Raw genomic sequence first — 19865 nt, forward strand, 5'->3', positions numbered from 1 at the left:
CCAAATAGGGTCTACGTCAAATCTTTGGACACTTAAATAAAGTATTAAACATAGATAAAACGAAAAACTAATTGCACAGTTATGTGAGAAATGATGATACGAATCTTTTGAGCCTAATCAGTACACTATTAGCCATATGTGCTACAGTAACCAATATGCGCTAATGATGGATTAATTAGGGTCAAAAGATTCGTCTCGCGGTTTACAGGCCAGCCATGAAATTCGTTTTTTTATTCGTGTTAAAAACCCGTGAAATTCGTTTTTTTATTCATGTTAAAAACCCCTTCTGACATTCGGTCAAACATTTGACATGACATACAAAAATTTTTATTTCCTTAACTAAGGTGGTGTTTAGATTGAGAAAATTTTTAGGAGAAGTGTCACGTCAAATATTTGACCGGATGTCGGAAGGGGTTTTCGGACACAAATAAAAAAACGAATTTCACGGCTAGTCTGGAAACCGCGAGACGAACCTTTTGAGCCTAATTAATCCATCATTAGAACATATTGATTACTGTAGCACTTATGGCTAATGATGGGCTAATTAGGGTCAAAAGATTCGTCTCAAGATTTCTTTTATAACTGTGTAATTAGTTTTTTTTTATTTATGTTTAATACTTTATTTAGGTGTTCAAAAATTCAATGTGATGTTCTTGAAGAAATTTTTTGGGAACTAAACAAGGCCTAAACAAACCCTAACCTCATCATCAATTTGCCTATACTACTACACTGTCACTTATCCTAGCGGCTAATGGTATTCAGAATTCAGAAGGCAAAGCGTACGGAACCGTGTGCTGACGTCCTCCCTGACGGAGGACAGCGACGCTAACGGCGAAGGGACTTTTTGCATAACAACCCCTCCCGAGTTCTCTTTATTACGATTCGGTCCCTCAGGTGAGACCCACCCCCTCACGGCGGCGGCGTGACGACGCAGAATTGGCGGGAGCCAGTTGAAAAACGGGAGGCTATAAAGGCCGGAGCCGGAGAGGGAGGCGCTCGCCGCCGCCGGTGTAGCGTAGCGCCTCGCCGGCCCTCCTACTCTTCTGCCTCCGGTCTCCGGTAGCCGCGGCTGCTCGTCGAAGATGGCTGACACCGACACCGACGCCTCCGCCGCCGCCCGCTCGAGGGGTTCCGCCGGATTCGCCACCCAGGCCAATGCCCTCCTCCGCAAGAACCTCTGCTTCCAGGTCCCCTCCTCCACCCCTCTGCTTTGCTCTGTTGGTTGCCGGGATCGGCCGGAGTTCGCCGCCGGTTGTTGTGGTTTGGGTTCTGAATTGTGACCATGTGTTTGCGATATCTTTTTTTTGGCAGAGGAGGAACATGAAGACGAACGCGTGCATCACCGTGTTCCCGCTCTTCCTCTGCGTGATCCTCGTCGTGCTGCAGGGGGTGCTCAACCGCGAGCTCAACAAGCCCAAGTACCAGTGCGGCTGCGCCTGCGTCGACGCCGCGCCCGACGGGGCCTGCCGGAGGACGGAGTGCGGCGTCGAGCACTCCACGCTAGACCAGGTGGGGAGCTGCCCGATCCCCAGCCCGACGCCCTGGCCGGCCCTGGTCCAGGTGCCACGCCCTGGGTCCCGGGCTGTCCGGATCGCCTCCCAGCCGTTCGACGATTTGCCTAACCCGACCTGCAGAGACACTGGCTCTTGCCCTGCCTCTGTCCTCGTCACTGGAAAGAACCGCTCGCTTGCTCAAAGTATGTTTCTTTCACCCATCACTCTGATTTGTTGTTCAATCTTTTGGATGGAAGTGTTCATAGCTCATCGGCGCTTTTGATTTCCTATTTGGCAGGTGTTTCTGGTGGACTGTTCCCTGCTATTCCTCCCTCTTTGAATTTCACGGATTATCTTGATGCATTCTCCAAGATTGTTGCTGTGAGTTTCTTAACGCCTAATGGCAGGCTTGCTTGTGCAGTTTAATCATCAGTAGTCGTACCATGTTCTCTAATGTGTGGAGCTCTTGGTTGGATTAATTTGTCATAGGGCTCAGACACGTGGACATGGACAACACAGTTCATAGAGCCAGTATTTGTCCCAGGGAATACTTTATATGTGGTCCAGCCTGAGTGTTCACCCAATTTAACACGGACGATTTCTAACAAAGCTGGACCCGTACCTGTTCAACTCAGTAAGTTGCTCGTTTCACCTTTTTTTCCCTTCGTCTGCATCTTTATTTGAAGGGAACAGATAGCAGGAAAAACAGGGTAACTTGCTAGACCTAACTTATTTAATTCAAGATGTAATATGTACAAGGACGTAAAGGCATGGTATACTGAATAAGGGGGTAATTATGAAAAAACTATAAGAAATCATGGGCATTTGGGATTACTACATCAGCACTTGCTCACATTCATAGGCTAACTTTTCATACATCGTTCTTGTATTTATTACTTTTATTTCCTTCTTATGCCCTTCAGTTATATATATATATATATATGTATTGCAATAGAAATTGGTGGTCAGTGATGCATTTTAGGAATTGTGTCTATGTTCAAGTTGACTTGTATTTGTGACTGGAGGAGGAATTACTAATAAATAAGAAAACAGGCAATTGTCTTCCTATTGAGATAAATTCTATAACCTTATATAACTACAAAACTAGATTTAAATGTTTGTAAGCAATGCTTTGTTGTTCTTGAATTTCAATGTTACACTTTAACAGTAAGACTAAAAGGCTGTCTATTTCCTTTCAATACTTCCATATACGTTTCCTACACCTGTGAAAATGTCGAAATCTGATGTTCTTACTTTTGGAATGTTCAGATATAGACTGTGTTCAAGGCCTGTCATTATGGCGTGAAAGTGCATCACAAATCAATAACGAATTGTTTAGCGGGTATAGACAGCAAGGTGGGGGAGGTGGAGGAGGAAAGACAAATGAATTTATTGCAGGTAATCTCATCGTCTGATCTTCTCAGAGAAAAATGTCCATCATTATTGATAAGGTTCATTTTCTTATGTATAAGTTTGCCTCTTCTTTTTCTCCCAAAGGCTATGACTTCTTGAACACAAACAACAATGGCCTTGCAATAAACATTTGGTACAACTCTACATATAACAACAACACTGCATTTGCTATCTCATTGCTACGAGTTCCACGCTTGGTTAACACGGTATGTGCCTTGACCGACAACCTCATGTCTAACGATTTTGATGTGCACTACAACTAGTCAACTACTAATACAGCTCATTCCATTTTAGGCATCAAATGCATACGTTAAATTTCTTAGAGGAAGTGGAGTGGAGATGCTACTCGAATACATTAAAGAGATGCCAAAAGTAGGAACTAAACCAAAATTTGATCTCTCTTCTCTTCTTGGTGCTTTGTTCTTCACCTGGATTGTTGAACTACTTTTTCCAGTGAGTATGAGATGCAACCTGTTTTGAATCTTACGTAAGAAGCAGAGAATATCAACTTAGTTGTTATATCATTTCCTTCCCAGGTCATCTTAACATATCTAGTGTACGAGAAGCAACAGAAGCTGAAAATTATGATGAAAATGCATGGTTTGAAAGATGAGCCTTACTGGATGATATCATATTCTTACTTCCTTGCTCTATCGGCTGTCTATATGGTAGTGTTTGTGGTATTTGGATCCTTGATAGGTAATCCACTGGAAATTTGTTCAATACATTGCATTTGTACATATTTCATACTTTAAAAATTAACTTTCTTGTGTACAGGTCTAAATTTCTTTAAAACAAACAGCTACAGCATTCAGTTTGTTTTCTACTTCATCTACATAAATCTGCAGATCGCACTTGCATTTTTTGTTGCAGCCTTCTTTTCTTCTGTCAAAACAGCCACAGGTTTGTGATTCAAATGCACAACTGCTAAAGAAGACATGGGTTATGGCTGACTAATTTGAGAAATTTCTGTTTTGTAGTGGTTGGTTATATATATGTATTTGGTTCTGGCTTACTAGGAGAATTTCTTCTGCGTTTTTTTGTGGAGGATACTAGTTTTCCAAGTAGGTTTCTTTCTCATTTCTTTTAGCAATTTTTTTGTATCCTATGCATGACAGGTGTTTTTTTCTTTTTTACAAAGAGGGTTGGATAGTAGTCATGGAAATCATTCCTGGATTTTCACTGTACCGAGGGTTATATGAGCTTGGTCAATACGTATTCTCTGGAAATGCAATGGGAACAAATGGTATGAAGTGGACTAATCTGAATGACCATGAGAATGGAATGCGCACTGTCTTGATTATCATGGTTGTGGAATGGGCTATACTGCTCCCGTTGGCATTTTATTTGGATAAAATCTCATCATTGGGTGGTGGAGCCCGAAAAACACCTTTGTTCTTCTTGAAACGTTTTAAAAAACGTTCTCTATCATTGCGGAGGAGCTTTGGGCGACAAGGGTCTAAAGTAGTTGTTGAAATGGACAACCCTGATGTTTCTCAAGAAGTATGTTACCTTCTTATGTATTTTCTCAAATTGCATATCAATTTCATTAGTGATTTTGCTAAATTTTATGCAGAGAGAGGTAGTCGAGCAACTCCTGCTGGAACCAAATGCAAACCAGGCAATCATATGTGACAATCTAAAGAAGGTTTACCATGGAAAGGATGGAAACCCAGACAAACTTGCAGTTCGAGGGTTGTCGCTTGCCCTCCCTAAAGGCCAGTGTTTTGGTATGCTTGGCCCAAATGGAGCTGGGAAAACATCATTCATCAGCATGGTACAGTGGCAAGACGTAGCTCTTCAATTTTGACAAAAAATAGACATCTTTACACAATACTAAGTGATATGCTTTCCATTTTTTTACTTCACAGATGATTGGGCTCATTCCACCCACATCTGGCACTGCATTTGTCCATGGAATGGACATAAACACCGATATGGATAACATCTACACAAATATGGGTGTATGCCCACAACACGAGTATGATTCTTGCTCTAAGACTAAAATTAATTTAGTAAACTTTTTTTTGTCTGTCCACTGCAAAACATATCATGATTGCTAATGCTACTTAAAATATAGCTTACTTTGGGAAACATTGACGGGAAAAGAGCATCTATTGTTTTATGGGAGACTAAAGAATCTTAAAGGCACTGAATTAGAGAAGGTATGTTATCTTCACACCAATCTCTATTATTTACCTTCATTGTGAAATGGTGTGCATTGTTGTTGATTCTGTCTTGCGGTAACAATTACAATACTACATACATGAATATATCACTATTTGACAAAATGCATATTATCAGGCAGTCGATGACTCCCTCAATAGTGTCAACCTATTTCATGGAGGTGTTGGAAATAAGCAAGTGGGGAAGTACAGTGGTGGCATGAAACGAAGGCTTAGCGTCGCAATCTCATTGATTGGAGACCCCAAAGTACTACTATGATTTATTTCTGTTGATTTTTCAACTGCACAAAATACAATACAATGTACAATTGAAAATGTTCTTTTAGGTTGTTTTCATGGATGAGCCTAGCACTGGACTAGATCCAGCATCAAGAAATAACTTATGGAATGTTGTGAAGGAGGCAAAGAAAAACCGTGCTATCATTCTTACAAGTACAGAACTTTACTGACCTTCTCTCCATTTCATAAACGTACAATAATGGTGGATAATCTACTATGTTTTTTTCCAGCACATTCAATGGAAGAGGCAGAGGTGCTATGTGATCGACTCGGAATTTTTGTGGATGGTGGTTTTCAATGCCTTGGGAATCCAAAAGAGGTAATTTACCTGGTTATCTGTAAATACAAATAAATACATTTTACATAACTTGCCTATTATAAACATTTGTGAACATTTGAATTGCAACTGTTTTTGCAGCTGAAAGCTAGATATGGTGGCACATATGTGTTCACAATGACAACATCTTCAGAACATGAACAGGAGGTCAAACAGCTGGTTCAGCACTTGTCACCAAGTGCAAACAGAATATATCACTTATCAGGAACGCAGAAATTTGAGCTGCCAAAACAGGAGGTGAAGATAGCAGACGTTTTCCACGCAGTTGAGAGTGCAAAGAAACGATTCAGCATACACGCTTGGGGCCTCGTCGACACCACCTTAGAGGACGTCTTTATCAAGGTTGCGAAAGGAGCACAATCAGTCAATGTGGTCGCGTAAATAGTATTACTATGGATTGGTAGGTGATTATTCTTTTTTTTCCTTCTATAGGAGAATGTGTTGTACATGGTTGTTTGAACTATCTGCTAACCTTTACTTAGCGTTGTATTGAGGTGTCCAGTAGTATGGAAAAGTTGTTTAGCAGCTATGGAATTTATATTGTGATGTATAAAGTAATGCAATAGTATAATACCATTAGTGAGGTAAGTCTTTCCTGACTAAAAATGGTCGAGTAAAATGTGTGTATTTGATGCCACTAGTACATGTCATTGCAGAACTAAAAGAACTACAGTATCACTATACTTAGAATAGGATGGACCATGAATTCAAGCCTCTCATTATTTGCATGGTGATGTGCCTATGAATAAAGTTCTTGATATTTATCAACCATTTGAATTTTTCACCTTGATTTTTTCACTTATGCTTATGCTTATAAGTCAAATTTTGAATTTTAACGTTATATTTAGAGTTGATTTGAGGGTTTTTCCATCGTAGTTTATTTTTCAACCTTGGTTTTTAGATTGTTATTAAGAACATATATATATAACTTTCATTCATAAATTATTTTTCGTTTGCAAATATGTTGTTTGGCGATCACTCCCTTCTTTAGTAACTACTCCCTCTGTCCTGTAATATGGATTATGTTTTATTAAAAAAAATAAAAAAATATTACTAGTATAAGTCATGTCAAAAAATAATAGGTGGGGAAATAAAGTAATGCAAAAGTTGATTGATATGATATAAAGTGGTATAGAAGTTAGTAGGTAAAGAATAAAGTAGCGTAAAAGTTGACTGATGATAAATAAAATAGTCCGAGAATCACAAAATCCTTTATATTGTGTGACAAATTTAAATAGTAAAACATCTTATATTAAGCAACAATGGAAGTAAAGAATTATTATTTCGAATAGGATGAATAATGGATTCATAACTATCTTTGCTTAGTGAGACCTGCGTGTACCTATGAATAAGGCCAGGTTACTTTGGTCCTGTTTAGTTCATGAAAGAAAAATTTTTAGGTGCCACATCAGAGATTTGATCAGGTGTTAAAAGGGGTTTTTGACACGAATTAAAAACCAATTTCATAACTCGCCTGAAAACCGCGAGACAAATCTTTTGATCCTAATTAATCCGTCATTAGCACATGTGGGTTACTGTAGCACTTATGACTAATCATAAACTAATTAGGCTTGAAAGATTCGTCTTACACTTTCTACTATAACTGCGCAATTAGTTTTTTGTTTTATCTATTTTTAATGCTCTATTTAGTTGTCCAAATATTCGATGTGATGTTTTTTGGAAAAAAAAATTAGGGATGTTTAGATTGAGAAAATTTTTGAGAGAAGTGTCACATCAAATGTTTAACCGAATGTCGGAAGGGGTTTTCGGACACGAATGAAAAAACGAATTTCACGGCTAGCCTGGAAACTGCGAGACGAATCTTTTGAGCTTAATTAATCCGTCATTAGCACATGTTGGTTACTGTAGCATTTATAGCTAATCATGGACTAATTAGGCTTAAAAGATTCGTCTCAACATTTCTTCCGTAACTGTGCAATTAGCTTTTTGGTTCATCTATTTCTAATGCTTTATTTAGGTGTCCAGAAATTCGATGTGATGTGTTTGAAAAAAAATTTAGGAACTAAACAAAGCCTTATTAACTATATAAATAGGGCCTTTGTCAGTCTTTTTGATTTTGACCAGTAACCACAGGTTCTGATCCTAACTGAGATTGCAAGCAAAATAGCATAGGGTGGTACTCTATCTGACAAGTTTATTCGGTTGGGGATTTCAGGTGCCGTAAGATTGTGCAATTACCACATGAAATGCTGAGGGTGGTTGTAATATGTGAATAGAACTTTTATTTACGTGTTTTTCGTGATCTAAAAGTTAAGGCTAAAGAATAAACTACGATAAAAGAATCTTAAAATCTATTTTAAATTTAAGGTTGAAAATTTAAATTTTGGCTTATAAATATGAGACGGTATTTTCTTTGTTGCTAAGTGTGGTTCCAACCGCAAGATAATTGTTGCTCATCAACAAATAAACAGTCAAATAATAATCTTGGTGGGTTGAAAAAAAATGAAGCGCATGAAAATTTCGTTTTCTATTCCCTTTGAGGGGGCAAATACATCTACAGTCCAACTATCTGTTTGAAATTTGACTAGCAACAGGACTTACAGATGTCATACAACATATGTTACCGTAGTACTAAATTTAGTTTATAAAAAATAGAATATAAATTCACATTCTCGTATGGTACAAGTCATATCACCCTCATATAGATACAAGAGTCTTTAGACATTTGTCAACTCTCTCTTTTTTATACGGTACAGCCCATCCAAAAATAAACGAATTTCTGTGTTTTTGATAAAATTTTTGACTCTTCGTCTTATTTAAAAAATTTATAATTAATATTTTTATTGTTACTACATGATAAAGCATGAATAGTACTTTACGTGCGACTAATTTTTTTTTAATTTTTTAATAATCTTTTTAAAATAAAATGGGTGGTCAAATGCTCAAACTACAAACCAGGAATGTCTTTTTTTTTGACAGAGTATTACATATTATAGTGCAGTAATTATTTCAACAGGCCGTAGATTGGTCTAGCTTCTAAAGCAAGACAGTGTCTTATGTTGGTAAGTGTGTTCCCCTCTGATCCATCTTTGAATTTGCTAGAACCAACCATGATTTGATCACTCTACAGTACTGATCCCTTTCGTTCGCATGAAGTTATCGCACAACGGAGATAAACCCAAGGCAAGTTTCACTAAAGAACCTAAACCAATCTACTTATATCATATAATAATACCATTCTTTCTTACTACCAATGAGATCAATGCGGAGACCATTACTTAAGCAACAACAGCTCTTGCGTAACAGATCATCGGAACAATATAATAAGGAGGGAAAATAATAGTATGAAAGAATGAACTGATAATCTACATTCCTTGAAAGATGAGTCATGAGAAGTGTACTGCAACCACAAGATCAGTCCATTTGGTACTGCCGTTTGAGGCGATGAACACAAGAGCTTTCCTTGTTCCATCAACCTGTCCCTCTCTTCTTGGTGTCTCAGCTAGCTAACATGAGTTCAGAACTTGAGATAGAGATGTTTTATTATCCTCGAAAAGTATCTTAAGATATTAAGAATTCTAGTATGAATTTTTGATACCTTAAGGTACCATAATTTTTACACTAAAATATGATACTTTGAGTTATTTTTTAAAAATGATAAAAAAAACTCCTTGAGATAACTCCCATGCCTCAAACTGAACTCCAAACCAAATTCAGAGAGAGATTTCAGCAGTGAGTGACAACTGACAAGGCTCTGAAACTGAATCCTATCAGAAATATTTGAGCTTTTTTAATATCTTTGAAAAATATTGAAAAAATATCTTAAGATACCATTTTTTTTAAGTGTAAAAAGTATGATACTTTAAGGTAAATAATATCGTAAGATACCAAAAATTTATACTAAAATTCTTATTCCCTCTATATTTTTTTATATGACACCGTTGGCTTTTGAATCTACATTCGACCGTTCGTCTTATTCAAAATTTATATCTAAATATGCGAAATTATAAAACATACCTAAAGTTCCTATAATAATAAATCATATTATAACAAAATAATTAATACTTATATATTTTTTTAATAAAACGAAAGGTCAAACGCAAACCTAAAAGTCAACGGCGGCATGTAAAAGAATATGAAGAGAGTATTACCTTAAAATACTTTTCAATGATAATAAAAATACTTGAAATATATACGTAGTGAGCTCCTCCTTGCTACTAGACACATGCCCCAAATCCCAACGCAGATGCCATTGTTGAGCTCTCTGCACTCTCTCTCTCTCTCTCTCTGCCCTCTTGTAACTGATGAAGCTTCAGTTACTGCCAAGCTGAGTAAAACAATTAAAATGCAAAGGTAGCGTAACAGCCGCCCGAGTTAAGGCGGGTGACGCAGCATTTCTTGGAGTGATGGGAGGATGCCATGGAAGGAGGAGGAGGAGTGAAGAAGCTTCATCGACAATCCTCCGCGCTCGCCCTGTCCTGCGCCTGAGGCCCTGGCACTGCACTGGCAGCAACCGCGGGGCGACACGAGCTGCTCGAGTCGAACTGTAGCCGGCCGTCGCTAGTGTATATATTGCTCGAGAGATGCTGCTGATTGGTTGAGCTGTCTGATCGATCGGTCGTTCGCTGTTGCTGCGTCGAGTTCATTTGATCTGTCAGAGGAGCTCGATCGGAGAAGCTGTGTTCTTGCTCGCTCGCTCGCATGGCGGCGGCTGGCTCCTGCCGCACGCGACGGCCTGCGATTGCGTGGTTCTTCAGGCAGGTCCACGCGCTCCTCCTCAAGAACCTCTCTTTCCAGGTGAGCCATGCAATGCCCGTTTCAGCTAGCTGAGCTAGCCACGGATCGGTTCTTGCGATGTTATCGAGCAAAATGCTGAATCTTTTGCGTGTTTCTTGGACGTGGTTCTTGGGTGGCGTGGCGTCGCAGAGGAGGAACGCGAAGGCGAACGCGGCGGTGGCGGCGTTCCCGGCGCTCCTGTGCGTGCTGCTCGTCGCGATCCAGGCCGTGATCGACCACGAGCTGGACAGGCCGCCGTTCCGGTGCGGCTGCGCCTGCGTGCGCCGCGACGGCCGCACGGGCGCCTGCGCGGCGGCGGAGTGCGGCGTGCAGCACTCCACGGGCACGCAGGCGCTCAGCTGCGCCGTGCCCGCGCCGCCGAGGTGGCCGGCGCTGGCGCAGGTGCCGGACGCGCCGTACCGAGCGCCGACGCCAGTGCACCCGGGGCGTTGCGGCGGCGGTGGCGGCAGAGCAGCGTCGGAGGCGCCGTGCCCGGTCGCCGTGCTCTTCACCGGCCAGAACCGCCGGCTGTCTGAAGGTGCACTCAAACCAGCGAATGTAGAACATTTTTTATGTTTGCGTTAGAGCTCTCCTGTACCATTTTATCAGAAATTTACATAAAAGTATATAAAATACTACCCTATTTTTATATTATACGATTTTTTAATCCTGCTTATATTTATCAACTAATTAATTATATAGTTTGAATGCGAGCAGTGAGTATCATGGCAAGATTGATTTTTTTTCACTTTCACTATTGATCAAACATTTGATTTTTTTATTTTTCTATCAAACACGTGCGCGATGCATGGGGGGAGGGCGTGTATGATCTTTTTTGACTTGGGTGCACGTATCATCCAACAGCAGTCACCGGAGTTGATTGATGAAATTAAAATTTTCAAATATTTGATCATTAGGTGAGCCATTTTTTTTGGTTCAATACTCCAGTTACATAGGATCAGGTTACTAGAAAATTTTAGAAGAGCAATTTTATCATCCTTGAGGAGATACCAAGGGTACCACTGTTTTCTATGTAAAATTTAATACCTCTTAATATCTTAGGTACTAGAAGATACCAAATTTTACATAGAAAAGAGTGGTATCTTATGATGCTTTCTTAAGGATGGGAAAAAACTTATTTTAGAAAGTACATATTTTTATATAAGATATATAATATGTTGTATAAATTGAAGCCTACAATATTGATTTGTGAAATTTAATTGAATTTTTTGTAAACTTTAGTGGATTATTCACACTATTTTTTAATGTACCTTTTTAAATAATATTTTTGCCTATAATATGATCGTTATGATACAAATCAGAATACTGATAACCTTGCACGTACATACACCACTACACACTCACATCACAGATGTCACCGGCATTTTGCTAGTACATTTGCTTTTGTTGTTGTTTACTGATTTTTTTTGGCAGGCCTTGGAAGGGGATTGTTCCCAGATGTACCCACTTCATACTTTCTCGGTGTGAGCAATTCTAATAGTTCATCTTATCTTGATGAGTTATCAACAATAGTCCCAGTGAGTTGAACATTTGACATCTTGATTGATGAGTGGTGTTTTGCACAAAAGATTCGGTGCATTTTAACTGTGATTTGTGATGTTAATAATGTTGTCACTTGAATTCTCCTTGCAGGGTACAAGTACATCACCGGCTCATGTGCTGTTTATAGAGCCAGGGTTTGTGCCCAATGGCACCTTACATGTGATGCAAACACAATGTATATGGGATTCGCGAAATGTTTCAGGAAATTCTGATGCAATGCCAATTCGACTCGGTAAAAGATTCTTCTTTCTTGCTTGTATGAAACTGTATTATAAAAGAGATTTGCTCCAGTCTAACAAAAAAATATCTCGAGGTATCGGTACCTCACAGTACTAAATCGTTTCGCACCATTGAATCTAGCTGAGCAGAATGAACATTGTTAGGTCGAACAATCAGAAACAATTTGATACCATAAGACATTGGTACCTCGAGATACTTTTTGTTGGACTAGAGCAAATCTCGTCAAAAATTGTTTTTCATCGCTGAATTATTTGTGCGATAACATCCTTCTCTCTTGTGCTTCTTTGTGAGTTTGGAACAGATGTGAAGTGTGTTCAAGGTTTACCACTGTGGTGCCGGAATTCAACGGTGATAAATCATCTTTTGTTCAAGGGTTATAGGAGTGGGAATAAGTTGAGAACATCAAACGAATATCTCGCTGGTAGCCTCATCTGAATTTGGTTTTCCTTCCAATAATTCCACTAGTGTAGAAGTTCAGGTTTTTTTTTTGGTATAAACATATCTTGTTTTAAAGTTGCATTTTTTGCAGGTTATGATTTTCTTGATACAAGCAAGACGCGGTTTCATGTCGATGTCTCGTACAACTCTACCTTCAGCAGGGATAATGGACACCATCCCATGACAGTTATGCGTGTTGCACGGTTGGTTAATATGGTACTTAACTTGCCTATTGTAGTACATATTCACTTTCAGATAGAGGAATAATCCGTTGGATATTAAAAGGCATTTATCTGAACTAGAGAAATGCCAATCGATATATCCTAAGAACTGTAAAAAATGATTTTATTTTACCTTTTCGCTTAATGGAAAATGGGGGCAACCACATTTAAAAAGAAATATAGTGGTAATAACTAGACATGGAAGGGCTGCATAAATGGCTTGCTGCACAATTTCAGTGCTCCATCAAGACAAGTGAACTGTAGCAAAAACAGCACATCTGCTATAACGACTCTTCCAAGTTCATGTCGTTTATACTGATTTTATCCCGAGGTGTCTTCCAAAAAAAATGAATTCATCTGTGATATGTACTAATGTCATGAGTATTAGGCCAAGAGTGTGGTCCATGACACATATAAAAGCAATTTTTCAGTCCTTAAGAAGTTACTAAGAGATACCACTTTTTTTATGTAAAATTTAGTAATTATGAGTACCTAAGATATTAATAGGTACCAAATTTTACACTAAAATTTTTGGTAACTCTCGGTACTTACTTAAGAACTGTAAAATTACTCCACCCCGTATAAAGGATTATGAATTATATCTCTTTTCAGTTAAGCAGAGAATCAGAATTAGTCTAATCTCTCCCTCGATGTTTTTGTCCCCAAGTCCCTTTCTTATTCTTAGCAGCGACCACCTCCCGCCTATCTTATGTCGGTGTTTACCGATCATGACATTGGATCATTACCACTAAATAACCTTAATATTATAACTACTAATTTTGCAGGCATCCACCGCATATCTGAAATTTCTTCGAGGCAATGCAGAAATGCGCCTAGAATTTTTGAAAGAAATGCCAAAAGCAGCAACAAAAATCACTCTGGACTTCACCACTCTCCTTGATGCCCTATTCTTCACATGGACAGTTCAACTGCTACTTCCAGTGAGTTAACCTTATTGTGCTCCATGATTTGGTCTTTCATTAAGGTATTTTGAATCCATACACAAGTTACTTACCAATTCATTTCAATGTTTTCTCAGGTAATGTTGACATACCTTGTTTATGAGAAGCAGCGCAATTTAAGACTGATGATGAAGATGCATGGCCTAAAGGACGGACCTTATTGGATGATATCTTATGCCTATTTCTTGTCCCTTTCAACAGCTTACATGATGTTCTTCGTGATGTTTGGGTCCTTTATAGGTACTGTGCTAGTTAACTACATCATATGGAAATTGAGAATTTATAACACATTAAAGTAAGCTTTGAAATCATTGAGAGAACTCTTTTCGGTACTGCAGGGCTAGATATCTTCAGATTAAATAGCTACAGCCTACAGTTTGTGTTCTATTTTCTATATATCAACCTTCAGATTGTGCTTGCGTTTCTGCTTGCGTCTTTCTTCTCATCTGTCAAGACTGCTAGTGGTTAGTAACAATCAGACCTTTTTCTTCTTTTCATTCTGTAGCTCTTTGAATGACCTCAGCATCAACATTTTCTGTGTTACAGTAATTAGTTACATTTATGTCTTTGGATCAAGCCTTCTTGGAGAAGCACTTCTGCAGTTGTTCATTGAAGATACTACATTCCCAAGTAAGTGTTTCCCAGCAATTATTTTGAGAGAATTTCACCGGATACTCATCAACAATGGTAAATTTTACTTGTTTATTAGGACAGTGGCTTGTGACAATGGAGCTTGTTCCCGGGTTCGCGCTCTACCGAGGATTTTATGAGCTTGCAGAGTATGCATTTGCTGGAAGGCAAATGGGGAAGCATGGGATGCAATGGAGGGACTTGAATGACCCCATCAATGGGATGAGAGATGTCCTGCTCCTAATGTCTATAGAATGGATGATCCTGCTTCCTGTGTCATTTTTACTGGATCATAGACCTGCCTGGCATCCACTGTTCCTCTTTGGGTTTATGTCAACAAAGCACTCTTCGCCGTCATTGAGACCAGACAAAGTGAAACAGAGGTCCAGAAAGGTTTTTGCTGATATGGCAAAACCTGATGTTTTTCTTGAGGTTAGCTAAGCATACAACTGAATGTGTGTGTTTTTGTTTTATCTGAAAAAAGTATGATGAAATACACAACTAAATGAGTTTGATTACAGAGAGCGTTTTTCAGAAAATAGAAAAGATGCCAAAGTAATGTTCCAAATCTAGTATTCATAAGGGTACAGTCATCAATTGTTGTTCAAAATTCAATTTTTCAGCGCAAGGTGGTGAAAAAATTGCTGAAGGACATGGACATGAGGAATACGATCATCTGTCATAACCTGAAGAAAGTGTACCCTGGAAAGAATGGAAACCCTGATAAGCTTGCTGTTAAAGGATTGTCGCTTGCTTTGCGCAAAGGACAGTGTTTCGGAATGCTTGGTCCCAATGGGGCAGGGAAAACGTCCTTCATCAACATGGTAAATATTTCATTAATTTCTTGTGCTTATTTACGATGTTTTTGCGCAAATTGCATTTCTCTATTTTTTTTCCCTCGTAGTGCAGTAACACGAATAAACCAAAAACAAATACAATTTTTGAACCAATTTATCTTTGCAGATGATTGGACTAGTGGCGCCAACTTATGGAACTGCTTACATACATGGGATGGATTTGAGGAGAGATATGAATGAAATATATGCAAACATCGGTGTATGTCCGCAGCACGAGTATGATCACAAGCGGCTATTTCTGGCATTTTCTCTCTTCTTTTTTTTTTCTGAATTTGGTTTTGTCAGTGATCTGATGCCAACAAAAAAAATTGTCCAATGCGTCTGCAGTTTGCTTTGGGAGACTCTGACAGGAAGGGAGCATCTGATGTTCTATGGCCGGCTGAAGAATCTCACAGGTGCTGCTCTACTGAAGGTAGTTTAATTGGAGCCATGAACAAGATAAAAAAAAACATACAAAATTACAGTACTAGCTTTACACAGTCAGAATACAAGTTCTTCCCTACTACCTGATACTGCTTTTTACAAATAAATTGCAAATGTTCACTCCATTTATACTTCTACTACACATGACACTGGGAAAAAAAAATTCTAGTATTTGATCATCAGGTTTTTCTTGGTCCAGGCAGTGGATGAATCTCTGAAGAGTGTAAATCTGTTCCACAGCGGCTTCGGCGACAAATCGGTGAGCAAGTACAGCGGTGGCATGAAGAGAAGGCTCAGCGTCGCCATCGCACTGATCGGCAACCCTAAAGTATTCCCAATGCACAGTTCTTCATTACCTTCCACACATCTCTGAAGAAAACTTCAGCTGTAATAACTGTCTTTGATTCATTCATTCCATTGATGTTGAGTAGGTTGTTTACATGGACGAACCGAGCACCGGATTGGACACGACTTCGAGGAGCAGTCTCTGGAATGTCATTAAGAGGGCGAAGAAGAACTGCACCATCATTCTCACCAGTAATTAATTATTAATCCTCCTCCTATATGTGCAGACGGCAACATTTGTGACGGATTGACAACTAGACTGAATAATATGGGCACTGAACATTTCAGCACATTCCATGGAGGAGGCTGAGGAGCTCTGCGACCGCGTCGGCATCTTCGTCGACGGCAACTTCCAGTGCCTGGGAACTCCGATGGAGGTAAAAAAAAACACCAAAAACAAAACAAAAACTAACCATGGTGATAGAATTCAGGAGATATATTTGTATCGATACCGGTAATTTCATGTTACTTAAATAGTTATTAAGAATTTTTTTAAAAAAAATTATAGGTAGAATTAATATGAGATATGTCACTCCCTAAACCTGTAATTTCCAAACATGTAAGTTCAAATCAACTTGTTATTAACTACAACTAGTATGCACTCAAAGTTAAATTATTATTGTTGTTATCATTTATAGAATTTAAATTTTAGCTTGTATGTTTATGGAGTAAAATATCTTATATTAATTCATCTTTTATTTTAAAAAAAAAATTATAACTATTTAGGTGGTACGTAAGAAAACGAGTGTATATCCAACCGACAATAAAAATAACAATTGTGGTAGAATTCACCTCAAAAATGATATTTTTTTTCCAACAACGGCAGAATTAATTCACCTCAAAGTTGAGTTCTTAATTTTCTGGCAGTCAATGTAATTAAGAAGCTTGGTTTGATGGCGCAGCTGAAGGCGAGGTACGGCGGCGCCCGGGTGCTGACGATAACAACGGCGGCGGGGCACGAGGGGGCGGTGGAGCGCGCGGTGGCGCGGCGGTGCCCCGGGGCGGCGAAGGTGTACGGCGTGGCCGGGACGCAGAGGTTCGAGGTGCCGCGGCGCGGGGCGCGGCTGGACGGCGTGCTGGGCGCGGTGGAGGCGGCGCGGCGGTCGGCGCCGGTGCAGGCGTGGGGGGTGGCGGACGCCACGCTGGAGGAGGTGTTCGTCCGGGTCGCCATGGAGGCGCGCGCCTTCGACGCCCTCTCGTAGAGAGCTGAGCTGGCTATCCAGCGAGTGGCCGTAGCTCTAGCTAGGCAGCGCACGGGTGATGGATTTGTTCGGTCGATGATAATTTGTTGTGCTCATTAGGGTTGGCATTTGATGAATAGGCGAACCTCACACATTCCAATTCACATCATCGGCTTACCGCATCATATCCTTGGAATTTTCTGCTGTTGGGTTGCAGTGAGAGACCAACGTACGAGAAAGTTTTTTTTTAAAAAAAAATTGTCATTGGTTTTCTCTAAATTGCAAAGATGTAACTATAATAATAATTCTAATGATATTTTTGATTCTATTGATGTTTTTTTAACTTTCTAGTGGTTGTTTAATAATAACGTTTTAAATTAACGGTAAATTTGTAATCGTCCCTAACACGTATGTTCGGGAGAGTTGCAAACTCAAATTGTGTCATCGATTTTCGGAGAAGATAGATGCTCATGCTGACTGGATTAGCGTCAATTCTTTCGAGGTATGGAACAGAATGACTTTGGTGTCGTCGGTCGGTTGCATTGTAGTTGCTGGATGTGTGGATCCTGTTTTTTTTGGTTGAGATGTGTAGAGGAGGAGGACAAACCTTGGGCGGGGGGGATGATGGGAGAAATCGCAGAGAAGAGCTTGAAGAAGATGGATTTGACTGAGGTGCTCTTGATGCCTCCTTGCTGCAATTGAAGAAGATGGTCTTGGCTTAATGGTTGACGACCTTGGCGGCTCAGTTAACTATAAGGTGTTCTTTTCCACTGATCATTCACAGATTTTTCATCTGCTTTTTGCGTGTGTATTTTTTAAACTACTAAAAGGCATTTTTTTAATAAAATATTTTCATTATCCGTATCTTTGTAACAACTAATTTTATCTTTTAGACTATTAAATAACTATCATAAAATAAGATAATTTTTTTTATCATCGGTTAGAAAAGAATCCAACCTATATATGCTTCGAGATGGATGTTAGGGGAGGGGACGGTCTGCTCCGTGTGAGCTCAGATGATTGATGTGGAATGCAAGAAATAGGGTGACATATCACTAAGTGTCAATATCCTCGGTCTTGAAGTGGTTCAGTTGTTTGGTTGACTATCATAACTTATCTAAGCTTGTCGCAACTCTAGTTTGTCAAATTTAACTGAGTTCGGTGTATGTTTGTTTTGAGTCATACTTGTGACGAGAATTTTTTTTCAAAATATAGGGTCCACACATGTCAATAACACAATAAAGTATAGCAAAACCGTTATACGTTAGTTAAAGTATGGCTCTATTTTTTTTGTTAGCTAAACCTTAAGTAAGTTATCTAAAATATTAAGATAGTGTGAAGCAATTTAAGTATGTCAACTAAACAATCTCATGCCTGAGATGGACAACTTTGGGAAGGTTGTGGGTTGATAATTTTATTTTGAATTGAAACTTGGTTCATTTTATTAAACTAGTGGATCCTAAATTATTCGTAGATCGACCCATACCCATTTTTAGTGGACAGGGCGCCCTACCGGTTGGGCCAGATGAGCGGATGCACGAACATAGACCAAGGATGGTTTAAAAGAGGAAGGAAGTGGTAGAGAAAAGAAGTGGCCAAGAGCGAATTTTGGATGATTGTGAAAGGGAGTTCACAAGAAAATTAGAACAATGGTGGTGATTAAAAATGAAAAATGAGTGACGAAAGAAATTGGTTGGGCTCCAAACACAGCAAGAACAGGATATTGCCACATAGGACACCAGAGAAATAAAAACACCATAACCAAGTGTCAAGCCTAGCCTAACTAATATTTAGAACCAAATTCTTCTTCATCAATGGAGGTTTAGACATGGAATCAAACCTAACCCAAGTATAGTATCTGATCACATCTGTACCATGACTCGTTGATCCTCAATTCCCCCAATACCGCAACGCAAGAAACGACCTTCCTAGCCTTAGTCACAAGTAACAATATTTTCTTAAAAGGACCTAAATTATGAAAAAAAAGTAGTTTTCCAATGCAAAGCATAAGCATTTTGCTAGTAAATTATACTCATTTCAATGATGAAAACTTGTACAGTTATATTTATATAAAACTATGCTATACGATATTGTCATAGAATAGTACAGTTTAATGTAATTAGCCACATGGGCAAAAAAGGAAGGTGTCCACCGGCTTCGCGCTCTGGCACGTGTCTCCCCCACGCTCCACGGTCTCGCCGCCGATGCCGTGTCTCCCCCACGCTCCACGGTCTCGCCGCCGATGCCGATTATACTAGTTAGTATCATTGGGTACCAATTATAGTACTATATACTTTATAACTTATTCAATTTAAACGTGATCCTATCCTCTAGTCGTCATGGTATACTAACACGCAACAGACTTAGGGATAAGATGGCATACGCAGAGTAGACGTACGACGTGAACACGATCGACTTCCTGGGGCCAGTCTCACGCGGCAAACAACACGCATAAGCTAAGCAAGCACGCAGACGCCGCGCGCGTCTCGTGAAACTTGAGGCGAATTTTCTCGTGGAGATGGACGAGCCACGCCTCTCTGCGAAGCAAGTGGCACGCAGT

At 39.5% G+C, this 19865-nt stretch overlaps 2 protein-coding genes and 1 long non-coding RNA gene across 3 annotated transcripts; 2 read left to right on the forward strand and 1 right to left on the reverse strand.

Annotated features, from left to right (window-relative positions):
* Positions 1-955: 955 nt before the first annotated feature.
* Positions 956-6191, forward strand: LOC102699979 (ABC transporter A family member 7-like). Its single transcript, XM_006659317.3, has 18 exons — positions 956-1187; positions 1312-1696; positions 1792-1874; positions 1983-2127; positions 2763-2891; positions 2991-3112; positions 3201-3359; positions 3443-3605; positions 3684-3809; positions 3887-3970; positions 4048-4409; positions 4483-4683; positions 4778-4887; positions 4987-5071; positions 5211-5339; positions 5419-5524; positions 5602-5690; positions 5790-6191. The coding sequence occupies exons 1-18, from the start codon at positions 1083-1085 to the stop codon at positions 6087-6089; spliced, it is 2883 nt and encodes a 960-aa protein (XP_006659380.2). The 5' UTR covers positions 956-1082; the 3' UTR covers positions 6090-6191.
* Positions 6192-10370: 4179 nt separating this feature from the next.
* LOC102709587 (ABC transporter A family member 7-like) lies at positions 10371-17389 on the forward strand. Its single transcript, XM_040526972.1, has 18 exons — positions 10371-10466; positions 10596-10983; positions 11880-11983; positions 12099-12240; positions 12550-12669; positions 12778-12902; positions 13693-13848; positions 13947-14109; positions 14208-14333; positions 14416-14499; positions 14579-14931; positions 15123-15323; positions 15463-15572; positions 15684-15771; positions 15949-16107; positions 16211-16316; positions 16413-16501; positions 17027-17389. Exons 1-18 carry the CDS (start codon positions 10371-10373, stop codon positions 17324-17326), a joined length of 2910 nt encoding a protein of 969 aa, XP_040382906.1. The 3' UTR covers positions 17327-17389.
* Positions 15843-17062, reverse strand: LOC121055169. The gene is made up of 2 exons (XR_005812356.1): positions 16962-17062; positions 15843-16483 (listed from the first exon to the last, which is right to left on the reverse strand). It is a non-coding gene; the product is annotated as an uncharacterized LOC121055169 (long non-coding RNA).
* Positions 17390-19865: the final 2476 nt, after the last annotated feature.

Source organism: Oryza brachyantha, chromosome 8, assembly GCF_000231095.2.
Source record: "Oryza brachyantha chromosome 8, ObraRS2, whole genome shotgun sequence".
NCBI classification, from domain to species: Eukaryota; Viridiplantae; Streptophyta; class Magnoliopsida; order Poales; family Poaceae; genus Oryza; species Oryza brachyantha.